The 20,362-nt window shown below is 37.9% G+C and overlaps 1 protein-coding gene across 1 annotated transcript in view; it reads left to right on the forward strand.

Annotated features, from left to right (window-relative positions):
* LOC145999974 (lutropin-choriogonadotropic hormone receptor-like) overlaps positions 1-20,362 on the forward strand; it is a 304,703-nt gene that overhangs the window by 215,151 nt on the left and 69,190 nt on the right. The window contains exon 6 of the mRNA XM_083137268.1: positions 18,961-19,035. Coding sequence (XP_082993394.1) covers positions 18,961-19,035 — 75 coding nt within the window. The remainder of the gene's footprint in view (positions 1-18,960; positions 19,036-20,362) is intronic.

A 20,362-nucleotide genomic window follows, 5' to 3' on the forward strand; every position in this document is an offset into this window, starting at 1 on the left:
ACTATCAGTATAGGGTAAAAGATAGAAAAACTAAGTTAAAAAAACAAAATTCAATCATTCAATCAGTTGTGTGTGAAAATAAAAGGAAATGGTAAATAAAGCATATAGTATATTTTAAATCGCTTATTATGTATCATGCTAGTAAGGTCCAATTCTTCTTGTTCCCCAACAATACATCACTGAACACCCCTGTGTGAGAGAAACAGAAGTTATTTTGGATGCCAAAATTGCCTCAATTCAATTACTGTCATCTTATCTTGCTTCACAATTTTGAAGAAAGTTGAAATGGAAACTCTGTTCTATTATTCTGAAATTCGGTACTTCGAAGATTGGTTGATTGATTGATTTGACAGAGTAAGGCTAATCGGGACTTGACCTACAGTTTAAAGTGGTATCTGAAGCACTATGTGCCTCCACCGGGTATCGAACCCGGGACCCCTTTATTACAAGGCGACTACGTTACCACTGAGCCATCGTGGAGGCCCGGTACTTCTAAGAGTAGAACAACTTGATCATTCTATCGAAAGAAAAGCAGAACAATTTTCTTCCCTTGAAATACGGCGCTTGTACCGAAAGTTTTCCCCTCCTATCTTTTGCATTGCTTCACTTTTGCAACTTTTGGCTGATCGTGACAATGAAGATGAATGATAAAACTGATCTAACACCCGGAGAGGAATACGCACTGGACTGGAACCCGGGACCATTGATGGGAAGATCATGTAACAATCCCCTAACGAGCTCGCTTACCGAGTTGGCCCCACTCTATGGAATAGTTTTGTATTTTTTTGTTGTTAGCGCCGATCTTCACCTCCCTAAGATAATCGCGACAATGAGGATAAGTGGTAACTTTATGAAACTATCCATGGAAAAAACACATAGATTTGAAACTAGGACCTGTGGCTTCCCAGGGCCGCTGTGCTTACCACTTGTCCACGATTGAACTTTTAACAGCTATTCATTCAATCAGTTGTGTGTGAAAATAAAAGGAAATGGTAAATAAAGCATTATTTACCATTAGCCCCCTAAGTTATTTATCTCCCAAGGGTGCTGCGAACATAAAAAGATTGGGAATCCATGTACTAGAAGAACAACGTTTTCCCTTCAAACATTTTTATATACGTACTTTGATGTGTCTACCAGCCATGAAAGTCAAGAAAAAGTAAAGAAATCAACAAATAGGTCAGGAAATAAATAAAAATTCGAGAAAATAGACTTGTGGTCAAGAATTTTTCCTATCACAATGACTGACTGGTTGATTTAATTTATTTTACTTCACTTTTCTGCCCCTTTCGCGAAGATGAGGATGGACAAAAAAAAAATGATTTTCACTCTTCTTGAGCAGCTACATAAAATCAGCACCTTAAAATCCTTTCCCTAGTTATTATGTACGATATATATAGTTTTATTTTGTAGAGCAGAACAAGAGCTCTAAATGGTATGATATAATCATTGCGGTAAGGATGTCGAATCGACCCTTCTTAATATAAATATGTATGATATTGGAAAGAGTATGAATCAAGGATTCCAGAAATGTAAAATTTAAGGTGAGAAAACAATTGGAAGTGGGGAAAAAGTAGTGTTAATTGTCCCCCGATTCCGGGCTCCGCCCCTGGGGTAATTGACCTACCGCCCCCTACCGCTACCGCGGCCCCGACTTTTTCTATAGAGTCCCTTTGAATAAAAACATGAAAAAATACGAATGAAAACATGATTTTAAAAAAGTTGAATCCTAGTGGAAATTCGCATATATATTCACGTTGAAAACCAAAGTTCGACTTGGCAATACTGTGTGTTTACAACATGGATTAGGTTCAAGGAAACCAGCTATGGCAAGTAATGTAGTAGTATTTTTCTTATTATTTCATAGAAATGTAACTTCAAATTTAGAAATGCACAGTGGCAATTCGAAGTGTTTAATACGTACTATTAGCTCACAATGTTTTTTTTTACTTTCAAACGGTAAAACACAAGAATCGATTGTGCAGTCTAGTCATCATTGCAACTCCAATAGTTTCCAAGATAATGTAGCAATACCCACGACAAAAAACACACTAGAACAAAACCTTTCCGGCGAAACGTGTTCGTAATTTCGGGTAACATAATTATTTATTTATTAACCAGTCGCCTATAACACAGCGAATGCTCCAATTACAATAGACATTACAATTTGCTATATACAATATAATTTACATAAATATGTAATACGTGATACAAACACATAGTAATTATTACACAAAACCTTAGATAAATACGAATACAAAAAGTTATACAAATACAAAAGTTACACAAATACAAAAAATTATATACATATACATATTACAAATTTTAAACAGAGGAGAAAATTAAGGACAGAAGAAACAAAACATAAACAAGTAACAAACTAAAAAAGCTTGGGAATAATAAAGAAATTATACGAATACCACTATTTAAATAAAAAACAGAAATAATGAATACAAAGCAAAAGTTCAAATTTGAATTCGTTTATATGTATACAAAATTTAAAACACTATAAATTGTATTTGAGACTATGAATATATCACTCTAGAATTGGATCTGTTTTATTTGTATATTATATCTAATATGTTGTTTAAACTATATAGATAGTTTTTAATATTAAAAGCAAAATCCAAATCAATTCCATTCGAGACAATATTATTATGTTTACTTAATAATCTAATGATTGGAGAATTTTGATGGAATTTTGTGTTTGATTTATTGCAGTAAAATGGTTGTCTTACTCTTAATACCTTATAATTCACATTAAAGTTTATCAACTGTAAACGATTTTCACACTCAAGTAAACATATACAACATAAACATATGTTGTATTGTAATAGTTTTACGACACACATGAAAATATTCTTAATATTGACTGACCAGGTCATGTGAACTACATTCTGAATAACAAGCGCCAAATTTCACAAAAGCAGGACAACAATCGGCTATATTGCTTTTGCTTACTCGATGCTCCAGACGAAAATTTCATGCTGTAGGAAAGTGTGCCATCTATCCGTGAAAAGTACAACTATTATAACTGATATATATCAGGAATTCCCAATCAGGGTGCCACGAGACCGGCCTTGGGGTGCCGCGAGATATTTTAGGGATATTTGGCTTCCCCGATGGCGCAGTGGTAGCGTCGTCGCCTTGTAATCAAGGGGTCCCGGATTCGATACCTGGTGGAGGCTCATAGTGGTTCGGATTCACTTTAAACTGTAGGTCCAGTCCCGATTAGCCTGACTGTGCATAAAGTGGACTTAAAACGCTAACTCAATCTATCAATATTTTAGGGATAAATGAAACTAACGAGAAACGAAAGAATATATTATCAGGAAGTAGGCAAAGGAAATATGAAAGAATGGATGTACTTTTGCCCTTTTCAACTACATATTTGTGCGAGCAAGCCTCCTCTGCTACGGTGACAATAAAACCCAAAGTAAGAAATAGCATCCTTGAGGATCATATGAGTATTTCGTTGTCAACTGTAAGGCCTGGTAACAAACAGTTGTTCTCTAAGCATCAATCGCAAGTCTCACATTAACAAAACAAAACTCTTTTGACTGATTTCCATTTTAGTAAACTGTATTCTGTTCTGATGTTTGTTGCTCATATTATCTTTCAATAAATGAATAACATTAGTACTGGAGTAGCCCAAGGGTGCTGCGAACCTAAAAAGATTGGGAATCCCTGTACTAGAAGAACAACGTTTCCCCTTAAAACATTTTTATATGTGTACTTCGATGTGACCACTTCAATTACTAATGTCAAATACAAAATAATGCAGATTAATTATAAAGTCCGTGACAGAATTTTGAAAAACGGTATAACTAAACGGTTTAGCGTACATGTAATGTATCATGGAAGTGAAGGACAAAGTATCTTGGATTCGGTTTACAGTCCTCATTAGTGTTCAGGGTGTTCGTTCTTTATCGCACAAAGCATCTTGGATTCGGTTTACAATCCTCATAAGTTTTCAGTGTGTTCGTCCTTTATCGCACGAAGCATCTTGGATTCGGTTTACAGTCCTCATAAGTGTTCAGTGTGTTCGTCCTTTATCGCACAGAGCATCTTGGATTCGGTTTACAGTCCTCATCAGTGTTCAGTGTGTTCGTCCTTTATCGCACAAAGCATCTTGGATTCGGTTAACAATCCTCATAAGTTTTCAGTGTGTTCGTCCTTTATCGCACAGAGCATCATGGATTCGGTTTACAGTCCTCATAACTGTTCAGTTTGTTCGTTCTTTATCGCACGAAGCATCTTGGATTCGGTTTTCAGTGCTCATAACTGTTCAGTGGTGTGTTCGTCCTTTATCGCACGAAGCATCTTGGATTCGGTTTACAGTCCTCATAACTGTTCAGTGTTGTGTTCGTTCTTTATCGCACAAAGCATCTTGGATTCGGTTTACAGTGCTCATAACTGTTCAGTGGTGAGTTCGTCCTTTATCGCACAAAGCATCTTGGATTCGGTTTACAGTCCTCATAACTGTTCAGTGTTGTGTTCGTTCTTTATCGCACAAAGCATCTTGGATTCTGTTTACAGTGCTCATAACTGTTCAGTGGTGTGTTCGTCCTTTATCGCACAAAACATCTTGGATTCTGTTTACAGTCCTCATAACTGTTCAGTGGTGAGTTCGTTCTTTATCGCACGAAGCATCTTGGATTCGGTTTACAGTGCTCATAAGTATTCAGTGTGTTCGTCCTTTATCGCACAAAACATCTTGGATTCGGTTTACAGTCCTCATAACTGTTCAGTTTGTTCGTTCTTTATCGCACGAAGCATCTTGAATTCGGTTTACAGTGCTCATAATTGTTCAGTGGTGAGTTCGTTCTTTATCGCACGAAGCATCTTGGATTCGGTTTACAGTGCTCATAAGTATTCAGTGTGTTCGTCCTTTATCGCACAAAACATCTTGGATTCGGTTTCAAGTCCTCATAACTGTTCAGTTTGTTCGTTCTTTATCGCACGAAGCATCTAGGATTCGGTTTACAGTGCTCATAACTGTTCAGTGGTGTGTTCGTCCTTTATCGCACGAAGCATCTTGGATTCGGTTTACAGTCCTCATAACTGTTCAGTGTTGTGTTCGTTCTTTATCGCACAAAGCATCTTGAATTCGGTTTACAGTGCTCATAATTGTTCAGTGGTGAGTTCGTTCTTTATCGCACGAAGCATCTTGGATTCGGTTTACAGTGCTCATAAGTATTCAGTGTGTTCGTCCTTTATTGCACAAAACATCTTGGATTCGGTTTCAAGTCCTCATAACTGTTCAGTGGTGAGTTCGTTCTTTATCGCACGAAGCATCTTGGATTCGGTTTACAGTGCTCATAACTGTTCAGTGGTGTGTTCGTCCTTTATCGCACGAAGCATCTTGGATTCGGTTTACAGTCCTCATAACTGTTCAGTGTTGTGTTCGTTCTTTATCGCACAAAGCATCTTGGATTCGGTTTACAGTGCTCATAACTGTTCAGTGATGAGTTCGTCCTTTATCGCACAAAGCATCTTGGATTCGGTTTACAGTCCTCATAACTGTTCAGTGTTGTGTTCGTTCTTTATCGCACAAAGCATCTTGGATTCGGTTTACAGTGCTCATAACTGTTCAGTGGTGTGTTCGTCCTTTATCGCACAAAGCATCTTGGATTCGGTTTACAGTCCTCATAACTGTTCAGTGGTGAGTTCGTTCTTTATCGCACGAAGCATCTTGGATTCGATTTACAGTGCTCATAAGTATTCAGTGCGTTCGTCCTTTATCGCACAAAACATCTTGGATTCGGTTTACAGTCCTCATAACTGTTCAGTTTGTTCGTTCTTTATCGCACGAAGCATCTCGAATTCGGTTTACAGTCCTCATAACTGTTCAGTGGTGAGTTCGTTCTTTATCGCACGAAGCATCTAGGATTCGGTTTACAGTGCTCATAACTGTTCAGTGGTGAGTTCGTTCTTTATCGCACGAAGCATCTTGGATTCGGTTTACAGTCCTCATAACTGTTCAGTGGTGAGTTCGTTCTTTATCGCACGAAGCATCTTGGATTCGATTTACAGTGCTCATAAGTATTCAGTGTGTTCGTCCTTTATCGCACAAAACATCTTGGATTCGGTTTCAAGTCCTCATAACTGTTCAGTTTGTTGTTTCTTTATCGCACGAAGCATCTTGAATTCGGTTTACAGTGCTCATAACTGTTCAGTGGTGAGTTCGTTCTTTATCGCACGAAGCATCTTGGATTCGGTTTACAGTGCTCATAAGTATTCAGTGTGTTCGTCCTTTATCGCACAAAACATCTTGGATTCGGTTTCAAGTCCTCATAACTGTTCAGTTTGTTGTTTCTTTATCGCACGAAGCATCTTGAATTCGGTTTACAGTGCTCATAACTGTTCAGTGGTGTGTTCGTCCTTTATCGCACAAAGCTAGTCTGTATTCTATTTCGGCCCACACCTGACCAAGCATATCGGGAGTCATATTGGTAATCGCAGCAATGCTTCCGTGTCGAAGATCATCGAAGTCCTGTGGCAGAGGTGAATCTTAACGTAACCCCCCAAGAAGGAGCCACATGGGGTTAGGTCCGTTGACGTTGGTGGCCAGCGGAGTAGTCGCCTAAGTTGCGCGGACATATTTTTCGGCGCCTATTTTGACGCCTTGACTGAACTTGTGATGGTGTCGCCTCTGCTGGCTGGTTTCACAACTAAGCAACGTCAAGGAAATCTCGAAGTATCTTTCACTTCGTGTATGATTTATTACCTATTTCCAGGTCTGCAGTCGAGGGTATGCGGGGCATAAATCTTGACCGTAGGAATATAGCGCATGTGATAAAGCCATACCACTCAACGTAACTGCTAATAAGCAATGTAAGTAATGTGTTCGTGGGCAAATAACACCACTAGTAACACACAGGAAAGGAATATTCGTCAGAAGTCACGTGACTCTGTTTACATTAATGGAGAATAGCTACTATCCAATTAACATAGGAAGAGTTTATTCACATTTAGAGATGGAGAAGTATTGTATTTAAACAGACTCTTCCTCTTTTGAACGTATGTCGCTGATAGGCAGTTCTACGTGTATGTTCACATTGGCTTAACTTTGGAAGTACGAGGGATGATCGAAAAAAATGTTACAAAGCCTATTATGGCGTATGTGTTAGAAATAGCTGTAAGATTAACATACCTGATGATGGAGGGCACTCAACACTAGTCCTCGATGTAATCACCTTTTTTGTTCAAGCACTTGTCACAACGGTAGATGAGGTTTTCCATACCGGTTGCACAGAAATCCGCGTCAAGTTCTCGTAGCCACCGTGAGGCAATTCTTTTGACATCATCACATGTCAGATAATGGTGGCCAGCCATCCAAATGGTAGTCCCAGCTCAGCTGATATTGAGCGTAATGTTCTTCTTCTGTCCTCACGAATACACTCATCCACAAGAGCACAGTTCACGTCAGTGGTTGAGGTACTGGGCCTACCGCCGTGTCCAGGGTTGTCATTAACAATACTGGTCCGTCCTTCTTTCAAGGCACGACACCACTTCGCTACGTGTTGCCTTGAAATTGTCCCCTCCCCATACACATCCACAATCTGCCTATGAATGTCAGCAGGTGTAGTGTTTTTGGCCCACAGGAACCGCACCACTGCCCTCACTTCTACTTTTGACCAATTTTCTAGACGAGTCACCATTTTAAATGTCCGCTTCTCGGGTATACATGGTCAGAATCCGAAGTCCTCAAACTCGCAACAAGACAAACATGTTATTAATTTACACATAAATTTTCGTTACGTTACAGTGAATAAAACAAACGTTATATGCTTTGTAACCTTTTTTTCCGATCATCCCTCGTAATTTTCTTCGGTTGATCCTTGTTGGCGAGCAATCTCTTCGGCCCTCGAGCCAAGCGTGCATGGAAGAAGCGAATCTGGGTACCTCGTCCTAACCTGAGACTAATTACAGTATGTAAATTTGCGATAGATTGTACGGGTTAGGTAAACACAATTATTCTATGAGGAAAAAACAACATGCGTGAGAAAGAATTAAACAAGCTGCCACCTTTACTTGTAGATTACCATGGGCGTAGTTAAGTAGGGGCTAGGGGTTATCCAATAATAACAGACTAAAAATTTATCCTAAAGAGGGGGTGTGTTCTTTAATAACTTTGCAACCGTCTGTAATAGTGTATTTATTCATTTCATAGGCCTAAATGTAACTCTCGACATAAAAGATGATTTTGGGCTCACCTGTTTCCCAAGGAGAATGGCTACTATGATTTTCGTAATGGATATAAATATGAATAATGCTAGCCCCCACCCCCCAAGTGAACGGACGAAACTGCGCCTATGTAGATTACACAACAAGAGACATTAATACACACTCTTGAAACCTGGTAGCTGTCTCCGTAATTTAATGTGTAATTAGTAAAGTTGAAAGATATGATGCAGAGACGTAGGGCCCCAGAATCCCAGAGGTCCCGCTGGATATCAGAAAAAGAAGAAAGTGTAAATGAAAGACACGATTTTAGTCAAAGTTTGCAGCATATGTTACTACATTGTCTTGAATTTTGAGTAGTTACTTTTATTTCCTTTGTTTCATCTTTGAAACGGTATTTTGTAAATATAGTGTTATTGGATGAATTTACAATTTATGCCGCTACTCGCCTAATGGTGCTGATGCCCGACCCGTCTGCTCTACCAAAGACGCTTTTAAAGCAGGTGAACTTATGATTGAAAGGCTTGTGATTAAGTGTTAAGTGTTTTCAAGCATTTCTGACAGAAGGATTGTAGCGAGCTATCGTTGTGCACAAGAACATCAAATATCTGCAAATTCCATAACAGAATTGCACAGCTACAAATTCGCGTTACAGCGAAAACAAGCAATGTTTCAAATGATTTGACGCTAGCTTCAACAAACAAATGAAACGAAAAGAAACCAGTAGTTTTGATCAAAGGTGTGAAGCTGCATTGCAAACAACAAAGGAAACTGCAACAATGTTGACAAGAATTTAGATGTTGAGATTGTTGTGTGTCGACTAATTCCAAGGTTACGAAGGAAGCCTGACTTTCGATATAGTTTTATAGGTGTTCTTAGATCAGTCAGTGTTCAGCGGGGTGCGAATGTTTGTGTACTTCGGTTGAAGTTCGCGCTTTTCTCATGCAGTGTAATATCTTAAGATCGAGAGTATATGGGCGGTACGAAAAAGGTGCACAAGTGAGAAGCAGTTTACCGCCAATGGTGAGTTATGATTGAGTTTTCTTCTGCGTTTATATTGCAATACATATGTTTACTTTTATCACAGCTATACTTCTAAGAGGATTGAAAATTGACTAGATGAAGGGTAAACTGAACACAATTTATGTTGCAGAAATTTAAGAATAAGGTGTCGTTTAAAGTCGGTTACGCTATGGATGTGAAGAATCTGTTCATTTATCCATGGATTCCAACTATCAGAAACTTCGGAAGTACTAAACCTACTGAAGATCAAAGCATATTTGACTTGTAGATAAAATAATGATTTTTTCCACCTAAATACAGGGTGTTTCAAAAAGATTCATCCCATTTCAAAAGACTATATTTAGTAAACTAATGAACTTAGAATCTTGCTGTAAGTTGTAAAATACATGTTGGAACATCAAGTTTTACTTACAGTAGGTTTTGATTTGTTGCAAGTAAGTGCTTTACTGGTGCAGCTCACTCTCTAGTCCGCATCAAGAAGGAAACCCAGCAACAGGAAGCATTCTGCATGCTCTGCTTCAAGAAATGCGAGTTCGTTACAACTGTGCAACGTCCAATACTGTGAGCAGTAGGTGGTGTAGCACCGTATTTACGACGAAACTCACGCTGCACAGCTTTAATGGACTCACATTTGTTGAAGTGGAGAACGCAGAAAGCTTTCTGTTGCTGGATTGCCTTCTTGATGCGGACTAAAGAGTGAGCTGCACCAGTAAATCACTTACCTGCAACAAATCAAAACATACTGTAAGTAAAACTTGATGTTCCAACATGTATTTTACAACTTACTGCAAGATTCTATGTTCATTGGCTTCCTAAATATAGCCTTTTTAAATCGGATGATTCTTTTTGAAACACCCTGTATTAAAAAAAATTGAGGGCCTCCCCGATGGCGCGTCATCGCCTTGTAATCAAGGGGTCCCGGATTCGATAGCCAGTGGAGGGACATAGTACAAGGTGCGGCAGAATTCATTAGACAGTTTGAAATTAGCGCCATTCCCGTATGTCGATAGATAGCGCGCTGTTTCACTCGTTATTTAGTGAAGCATCTCAAAGCCTTCAGTAGACATGGAGGTCTGGTCAAGTGAGCAGCGCGCGTGCGCTGTGGAGCAGGTTTTCAAGAACAATGACTCCGCTACTGCAACGCAACGTGACTTCAGACGTAAGTTTAACATCGGAAGAAATGGGAAGGTTCCAACACGCCAGACAATTTCAACTTGGATGAAAACCTTCAGAACCACCGTATCTGCTAACAGTAAGACCCCACACTACCGAAGAGCAGATGGAATCCATAAGAGCTGAAATTCAGAACATTCCACTGGAGATGCTGCGCAACATGATGGAATCTGTTATGCAGCGTGCAGAGATATGTTTGCAGAACAATGGAGCTATCTCACTGACATTATTTTCAAATCGTAAACTCCAAATGAAATGCTTTTGTATGTACCTTACAGCAATGTAAGTGTTTGATCATCCGTTTATATTACAATACATAGTTTTGGAATTTCAAACTGTCTAATGAATTCTGCCGCACCTTGTAGTTCGGATCCCACTTTAAACTGTAGGTCCAGTCCCGATTAGTCTTACTGTGCATAAAGTGGACTTAAAACACCAACTGATATTCATAAATTGCATTACGTTGACAAAATGTTGTACATGTATAGCTTTCTTACACTGATGTTCGAAATTCGTGTTAAGTTCTGCATGGAACATAACAAAGAATAAAGTGAGAGAAGAATTACAATATTTTTTTTTCCATTTCATGTGTTATTCCTAATACCATCCCGTTTTTTATGAAGGAAGTTAACCAACTTACTATATTGACTTCGCAGCCTGATACAAATAACCCTAATCCAAGGAAAAAGTTTCCTATTAAAATATATGACTTTTGCAATTACTAGTTGTTCTTTATTAACACTTGGATTGTTTTTGTCCCTGTTTATTTTTCGTTTAGACCACTTTCTTAGCCGAATGATGAATTCAGTATGATATGATCCTCCCGAACCATATCAAAGATTCGGTCATATTTAATATTATTCTTAATTATTTTGCTTTTTATATTCACTATAAAAACGTTATGAAAGATGAGATATTTAATTGTTGAACTAATGACCTAATTCTGACATTCGAGAAGTTTAGAATTTGTTATTTGCAAGCTTCTTGAAAGCAAAATCTTTCATTGTTGACAATTAGTCAAAAATATGTGTTCTCAGTTTTAGAATCAAACTATTATGAAAGCCATAAGAGCTAAATTTCAGTTGGAGTTATTAGTAATATAAGCCTTATGGACATTGGGAAGAAGTTTTTAAGAATGTGACAACTTTATAGTAGAGAATATTATAGAAACTTTAAGGATCATAACTGTTGTTTTAGACATAGAAAAATGAACCTTATGGAACATACTGTTTAATCTTTAGAATATTGCCATTACACACAAATTAGTTCTGCATATCACAGCTGTAGCTATGTTTATCTTTTGTGTCACGGGAGGCGCTCTGCTTGACATGCGGGGGTATAAATACAGCTTCGGAACCTTATTCTGGGGCATTTTCATCACCGACTCCGATGGATTAACATCATAAATACTCAGCTCCCTTTATGGGAGGGTTCAAGAACTCAGTCTTCGTTCTCAAATTAGCTTAGAGACATAGTTATTCTGTCGTATGGGTAGGTTCGCCCTGTGGACATGCTAACATGTCACCATACGAAAGAATAAGTTAATTTAAACCTTTTTTGAAGTTTTCTGAAATTTTAAATAAACTCTTCGCAAAATAATGTTAAATTTCGACTCAGAACTTACTGTTATTCTGACGCATGGTTAGGTTCGCCCTGTGGACATGCTAACATGTCACCATGCGTGAGAATAAGTTAATTTACGATTTCTTTCAACCTTTGTGATAATTCAGTTTGATTTCTTCGAAACTTATACGTAATATATTTTCAATTTTTGCATAATGCAACAGGACTTAATGTTATTCTGCCGTATGAGTAGGTTCGCCCTGTGGGCATGCTAACATGCCATCATACGGAATAAGTTCAGATTATTTCGTCTCCATGATTATTATTTGATTATCAGGTTATTCATTGTTGATATCTGCCATACCCGATATCAAGTCGATGTCTCTAATATTTTACGAATTATAGCAGTTTGTATTTCTGCATATATCTTAAAGCCAGACCATAATGTCCAATTTATATTAAAATCGGAGTCAATACTTAAAACTTTCGCCAGTCATGTCAAGGTTATGCTTCATTATGTCAAGGAGCGTGCATAAAGTTCCAAGCAAGCGCCTGGTCGTCTTTATATAACTGATATGACAGCTTGATCCATATTATGTAAATAAACTGCAAAACTCGCGTAGATTTAATTATAAGAAGGAAATCTGTTCTGTCCTTTATTTATGGAGATCTGTAACTAAGATGTAAATTTATAAAAGTATCTTGAAAATAAACCATCTTCAGGAAAATAATTGCCCATAAAGAAGCCTACTGAAGACGCAGACCTTTCTTCAGAAACAGATGTTATTCATTTATAAAATTTCCCTTTTCCGTAGCCTGTCAAATGATTTAGTATATAACAGTTGAAGCTTCATATCCCACGTATTTCTACTACTATACCCGTACCTGAGAGGGGTCAGAGTATCCCATTAGCCCACTGAATTAGACGAGGTGAAGAAACAGATGAAATAGGATATTGCAAGGTGATTGAAGGAAATAGGAAGGTAGAGATGAGGATGGACGCTTTGTCTTCGTGATTTTTTTAATGTAATAGCTGCGATTGTATAGTTTTTCGAAGGCGATTTATGCTCGAGGACGCTGACGACAGAGGGTGGCCTAAAGGTTCGAGAGAGGAACCGCCACGAAGCCTAGTTCAGTATGAGAGCAGCCTAAAGTGTCGCGATGGATGTTTCCGCTCACTTTCTTCGTCTCCTTCGAAGTTTAGAGCTGGTGATCGAGCGCAGGTCTCTCCCCAGCCATGCAGCTAAGCAATGATGATTTTAAAAGGATGGTATTTGTCTTATTTTCATTTTGAGCGTTTTCCCTCATCAGTTGTTATGTTTTCCTTCCTAATTTTGCGTAACGCTATGCGTCGCTCTTCATAGTCATTCACCTGTTGATATGTGCTGATAGGAATATTGGCAGCACTGAAAGGACTCCCCTGGAATTGGAGGAAAAGAAATGAAGGGAGAGTGATGATGGCACCTTACAAGTAAACAGTGCAGATTGGTTAGATAATATAAAATACAAGTATTTTCTTTAATATAATGAAATCTTAAATACATTCAATATGGAAAGATTTGATTTAAGGAGAAAAAGATGTATTATTTCATTTCTGAATATAATATTGCATGGGGCACTCAATGCACCTAACCTTTTAGAACCTATTACAAAGTTTTGTATCAGAGCGTATTCACAATATTAAGAGCGAGCATCGTTCTCATTGTTTCAGAATCAAAACAAACCAAGATTGCATGTTTGAAATTGCCTCACTAAAATATTTGATAATCACTGTGTTCAGCAAATGATTTAAAAGTGTAATTATTTCACCATTTTTATACATCCTCAAATTTTGGCAAATAATTTTTTCGGGGGGGGGGAAGCTACAGCGCCATTATAGGGGACGGAATGCCCAATAAAATATTTCGTAATTACCGTTTTAACTTTCATTTTAAAAGTTCAAAGAGAAAAATTGCAATGAGCGGTTGTTTTATATTTTTCATTTTGGTTTTGGTTTTCCTCGAGTTCTTTACTGCTGTCATTTGAAAAATTCAACTTTCTCAAAATTTCTGGAGGTGTTGCAACCCCATCAGCTACCTCTTGAGTGTGCCAATATCGGGGAGGCTCTGTTTTTAATATGCAACTATCTTAGCTTTAAACTCACTGTATACATGTTTTTAAGTCCACTTTATGCACAGTAAGGCTAATCGGGACTGGACCTACAGTTAAAGTTGGATCCGAACCACTATATACTGATTTTATTCAAACAAACTGTTGTAATAAGCCGCGTATAATCTTTACATTTTTCTTTTTCGCCATTACTTTGAAGAAGATAAGACTTCTAATGTCCTTCGATGTTCAAAATAAGCACGCCATGAAAAATGTTCAACGAGATATATGCATCCCCTAGAAATATTATTTCTATACAGATCTTATTGGTGCTTGTATTTTCGTCTTGATGAGAGGTGTTTTAATAGATTTGAAGTCACCTTCGAAAAAGATGACCATCGTCTCAAAAGGGCGCCAAATTGCATAAAAGAGCTCCATGTTTCCATTTCCTAAACGAGTGGTCGGAGAGCTTGTAGCTTTTCCCCTAGATGCACTCACTTTCCCCTGACGCGTTCATAACTTCATGAATATTATATATTTTTTGGCTTTGTTTATCGTTTTCCTTAGAATTGGATGTAAATCGAGTATTCTTCCCCTTGATGTTAATTCTCAACTTTAGCACTGGATGGCGCGAATTTTAAGATATTACGGTATGCGCAAAAATATACAGTACTGAAACTCGCGCATCTCGAACACGTGGTTGCGTTTGTCGACGTGGCATAGCTCCAGCTGCACGTGTTCGCGGTAGTGAAAAGGAAGTTGTGCTGTGCAGTTGTTGTTGGAAATGGGTCTCTCGACGGAGGAAAAAGTATTCATAGTTGAGCATTATTTCCGCTCATATGGAAGCGGTCGTGAAGGTGGACCGAGTTTGAAAAAGGTGACTGGTCTATATGCAACCCAAATGACAATCGTCCACTCCACATGCCCTAACCTAACCTTAGGTTTCCTGACAGTTATGCAACCCAAAAGGCACGATTGTTATTTGGGTTGCATATAGACCAGTCAATATATTGTAACATGTCTTATACTTTTGTTCATCTTTTCATTTCAGTACTGTATATTTTGGCACATACTGTATTTAATATTGGTAGAATACTACTTGTACTTACCTACTTGTGTATCAATAGATATATTGTTCAGACAAGAGGGGTAAAACAGTAACAAAAGGGATGGCAAATTTTCCAGTATTTGTTTGTTTCCTCGTTATATTCATGCTTTGATTTCCTAATTAGAAACTCATTTTCTGTTGTTTTTTTTGTTGTTGTTGTTTTCTAGTTGAGAGGTAACAATAACATAGATGCTGCCATCTAATATTTTGGATTTCGTTAGCTATTTCACCCAGTAATAGACAACTCTATACTCTGTCCCGGGAATCTCTGGAGCAAGAGAATAAAAACAAGTCCTCTGCGAAAGTACAACTCGAGATAGCTCGACCGATGATCGTGTGAAAGAGGACGTGATTGCATGGAGGGGGAAACGCAGCTGCCGTTACCATCCGTTTTAAGCAGCGCACACTGCTTTCCTCCGCCCACTTGCATCCCCACCCCTTCTCTATCGTTATGCACGGCCTTGCTCCACAGGTTCCCGACACAGAGTGTAGAGTTACAGACTACGGGAGACCCAACATTTCTGTGTTAATTCAAAATCTTGAAGACAATCGGAGAGGTGTACTTGAAAAAAATGCAAGCTGTTTGGGTCTAGAAAGTCAGATCCCCGGTACGTGGTGCCAGGGGTGCTCATCCCCCCCATAATCATGTCACGCGTCCACCCCCGCTTCCAATCATATCATATGCGTACCCCCAAATCATATCATTCGCGCCCTCAAATCATATTTCAATCCCCACAAAGTATTTAATTACAACAGCGTGTCTACCGAAAGTATTTTTTTCTTAGTTTTACTGAACACTATACTTGATGGAAATAAATGACAAAATAATAATAAATATTCACGAATATTACCAGCCCAACAAGAAAATATACCAGAATAATACACCCCATGTTGAGTGGATGCCCATCACTCAAGACCGTCCCTAAAATCGTTCATCCTAATCACCCCAAAAAATAGTTTGGATGAATACGTAAGAATTGATGTCTATTTGAATGAAATACCATGTTAAACTGTCCATATTTTTTAATTGTTCGATTTTCGAAAAACTTAAAGCTAGCACATTGATTGGTTAAATATAATAAATTAAATTATGTAAATATGCATATAAATAGTGTTTGTGAGTGGGTTTATTTAACACAAATTGTTACAAAACTTAAGATAAAGATAGGGAATTCAACCTTGTTCCAGCAGTAAGACCGATTCAATTATTGTTTCACGAGACATTACAGAACCCTAGCTAGAAATTCTTAAACTCAGGGGGATAATATAATATGGTTCCTCCTTCAAAGAACTCACCTCCCCCACCCCTTTTCTTGGGGGTAGATATAATTATTTTAGTAACCCATAACAATAATTACGTGGATTTTGACAAGAAGATAGAAATGCGGATTCAATATACTTTTGTTCCAAATGATGCACCTGCATTAAATGAAGCAGTATACCAACACTAAGCATTACATTTTGAGAAGTGATTTTATTAATTAATATCACGAACATCGGTTATGTCTTGTAATGCAGCTATAGTATAAAACATGACATTCACCTCAGTAAAGCCCCAAACAAACACGCATTCTTGGAATCGCAAGCAAGAAAATTTTTGCATCCATTTCTTTGCAGGCTTTCAAGAATATTAATTTAATGGGGTGTCATTACTTTTTCAGTATCCCGAGATATTTAGTTCTTTCCAGCTTCTCTTTTTGCACGTTCGAAAACGTGTGGATACCATATCGCTAAATATAGTCTCCAAAATGTAATGCTCGAACTCTCTTTTCACTACTATATGACTTGACAATCTAAGATTTAACAGTTTATCAAGAGCTTCCTATCTCCCCTTTCAATTTAATACTCAATCCTACCACCAAAATTTCCATGCCAATTTTAGACTTAATGTTGATATTGAAGAGAGAATATTGCCTCCTCCAAAACATTAATTCTCAGTCTCTACATCATAATTTCCGAAACAGTCTAAGACAATAGTAATACACAAGGATTGGATACCCCCTCAATTTAATGCTCAATGCCCCTCTAACTAAAATATCACCCATAATCAAACACCTAGAGTTGGATACTGTCCCCCCAACGTTTAATTTAGAAATCCACTCCCCTCCCCCAGGACCCACGTGTCAATTAAGGCCTAATATGCAAGAGTTGGATATTTCCCCCCCCCCCACCCCTCCCTTCGATAATACCCTTAAACAGATTATTTTCTTCATCTAATGGATTAAATATGGTGCATTTAAGGTGTAAAATGTTCACATATATTTTGGAAGAATATTTAGATGTTGAATTTTATATTATTTGAAGGGGGAAAATATCCCCTGTGGGAAACCCTGCATGGTGCGCTATATACGGGTCGTTTAAAGACAATTCGCTTGGTTTTGTGTCTTTATTTTTGAATATGCATAATCAGGTAGTTGAGATTACTTCTGTCAGGCCTCTTATACAGGGCGTTTCACTCGCTCTCGGCCCTTGATTATCGTTTATAAAAATCAAACTATTGGTCATAATGTAATTAATGAATTTACTACGGACATACTTTGGTGTAGGAAAAGCATGGTGACGTCATTTGACATGGCGCTACAGTCTCTCTAGTCCTTCGTCTGGGCGATTCTGCCGTTAAATGACAATTGTACGCACGTGTGCTTTCAGTCTGCGTTCTTGGCTCTGCTGTTGTGACGCACCTGATAGTGATTCGTGTTTGTTCGGTTTGAGTTGAAAGTTCGTGCTTACAATCAGTGGTTCGTGTTCATTTTTCGGACGTACTGAGAAACAGAGTCCATAAAGGCGTGTCAGTAACAATTTATTGCACACTTAGGTGTCCGGAAACCGCCTGCAAAGTTTTTCATTCAATAACCGATAAAGAAACTGGAAACAACGTGTTTAGGCATGCATTGATGCTAATGCAGACCACTTCCAACAGTCGCTGTGACGTCACCATGCTTCTCACACACCAAGGTGTGTCAGTAGCAAATTTCATTACATTATGACCAATAGTTTGATTTTTATAAGCGAAAATCGGGGGCCGAGTGAAACAGCCTGTACATTAAGTCCGTTATTATAGAAGATTTTGACACACATTTCAGAAGTATTACAATTTTTCCTAATGAAAGTACAGATGACTCTGCTGAAGTTCTATATGAGTGTGTTGCGAGAATTACAAGGGACTAAAATTTAATTCAAATTCTTTATTATCCATATTTCACTATTATTACGCTCTACAATATTTAGCAACATTAATGTGTAAATGTTGTTAACTATTAAATTAAACACTGCTATCACGCATTCATTAATACAGATGATTTAACTCCTTTTAATATATATATAAAACAGCTTGTTCGTGAATATTCAGTATTTTGGTTTTTTACCAGATGCATAATTATTAATGTGAGTTCCTTGCGAGTATAGAACATACAGTGGTACCAAGAAAAGAAAAATCCTGGCCAAATAACAACCTAACAAATGACTTTCCACGTTACACGTGTTGCCATATTTATAAATTCGTTCCCTCGTTTTGTTGTCAAACAATTCAACAATGTAAAATATTATGCCTCAGGTTTTCCGGGGTACGGTTTTTCCCTTCACGATGATACGAACATTTGGCAGTGAATAAAGATGACGACGCACAACTTGTCAACGCTGCGGGCAGACACGGCAAACAGCTGATTGCATCCCCTTCTCTGATTTACGCTTGAAATTACGAAGGAAGCACCAGAAGGTCTTTATATTTTTGGTAGAATGTGTGGATATCTGTGTGGATCCAAACTGATAGTTTACCCGGATAATCTCTTTGTAATAATGTTTTCTTTCTCTCCTTTCAGGCGGATAGTACACACCGGGTTAGAAGTATTTCCATATCTCCACAACCTTCACTCCAATTCTATTATGCACATGGTGTAAGTATTGTTTCTTCCTTACACGGATGTACAGTTGCATGGTCGGATTTTTTTTTAATTGGGGTTCTTTTTACAGTGGCCAGTGCTACTCTGACGCTTTTGGTGTAGAAAATTTTGGTAACTTCCTCCAACCCAAGGGCGTACTTAACGAGAGGACTGATGGGGCTTAGGCCCCCGAATGCAAAAAGAAAAATATATATGTGCAATAGTACAGAGGTGGTCACGAAAAACCGGCCCACCTCATCTTGTCAAACATTCTTAAACTATTGTTCCTTCTACATTCTCCCATTCCACTACTCTACGCATCTGGTCACGTTACGTCATCCCTCCCGCATATTTGCGCCTGTTCTTGTTTTTAAAGCACATTAATTTTAGGGGAAAGTTTTTGTATCAGACCAAGTGAGATGAGGTTTTTTGTGCCCAATCCTGTAGGATTACACATGGAAAAAGTTAAAACTTAAAAAAATATATATTTCTCGAAAAATGTATATTTATAGACATACAGCGCACACACACACACACATTATACATATACGAGGGTGTATTAACATATAATGGGACTGATTTAATTCTGTTTAAATGCGCTACCACCAGTCAGTTGTTATAGAGGCGCGTGACCTTGAATGACGTTTGCGAGATAAGCGCCACTGTTCTGGAACTATTCAGTTTGGTGAGAGGATACAATAGCATCCGGCAGTCAGATTTTGTTTGACAGTATTTAAATTGTTTATGATCATGTGGTTCTTAAAGATCCTAGGCAACATTGTTATGATGCCACTGAAGAGGTTTGTGTAAAAAAGAGCTTTGCGGACGATATTTTCTGTGCTAAGTAAACTGCCGTAGGAGGGTGTCAATTATTGCTTTAAAAATTCGTTTGAACGTTGGAATCAGTGTATCACTTCAGGAGACTATTTTGAATGTTCGTAAGTGAAATTATTGAGGAGAGCCAATAGTCTTAAAACAATGTGCTATTAGTCCCGTTAATTTTTACATATCCTCTTATTGTTATATATTTTTCTGCCTCTTTAGGTTAATCGCAACGACGAGGATGAATAATGTTTTATAAAGCTAATTTTGATATAGAAAGTAGCAGGTAAAGAAAGGATAACACCATATTTTACACAGTAACAGCGAAAAATCCAGGCCCCTATCTCTTGTACGTTTATTGTATGTCATATATTTTTAACAGGAAGGAAGTGAAAAGTTAATGCCGAATAGGTTAAATTTGTATGTCAAAAGAACCTGTAACTTGAAATTACTTACTTACATTGTTGTATAAATGTATGCGTATTCGATACATGAAACATTTACATCGTGTTATGTTGGT

The sequence above is a fragment of the Lepisma saccharinum genome, chromosome 16 (assembly GCF_977018435.1).
Source record: "Lepisma saccharinum chromosome 16, izLepSacc3.1, whole genome shotgun sequence".
NCBI classification, from domain to species: domain Eukaryota; kingdom Metazoa; phylum Arthropoda; class Insecta; order Zygentoma; family Lepismatidae; genus Lepisma; species Lepisma saccharinum.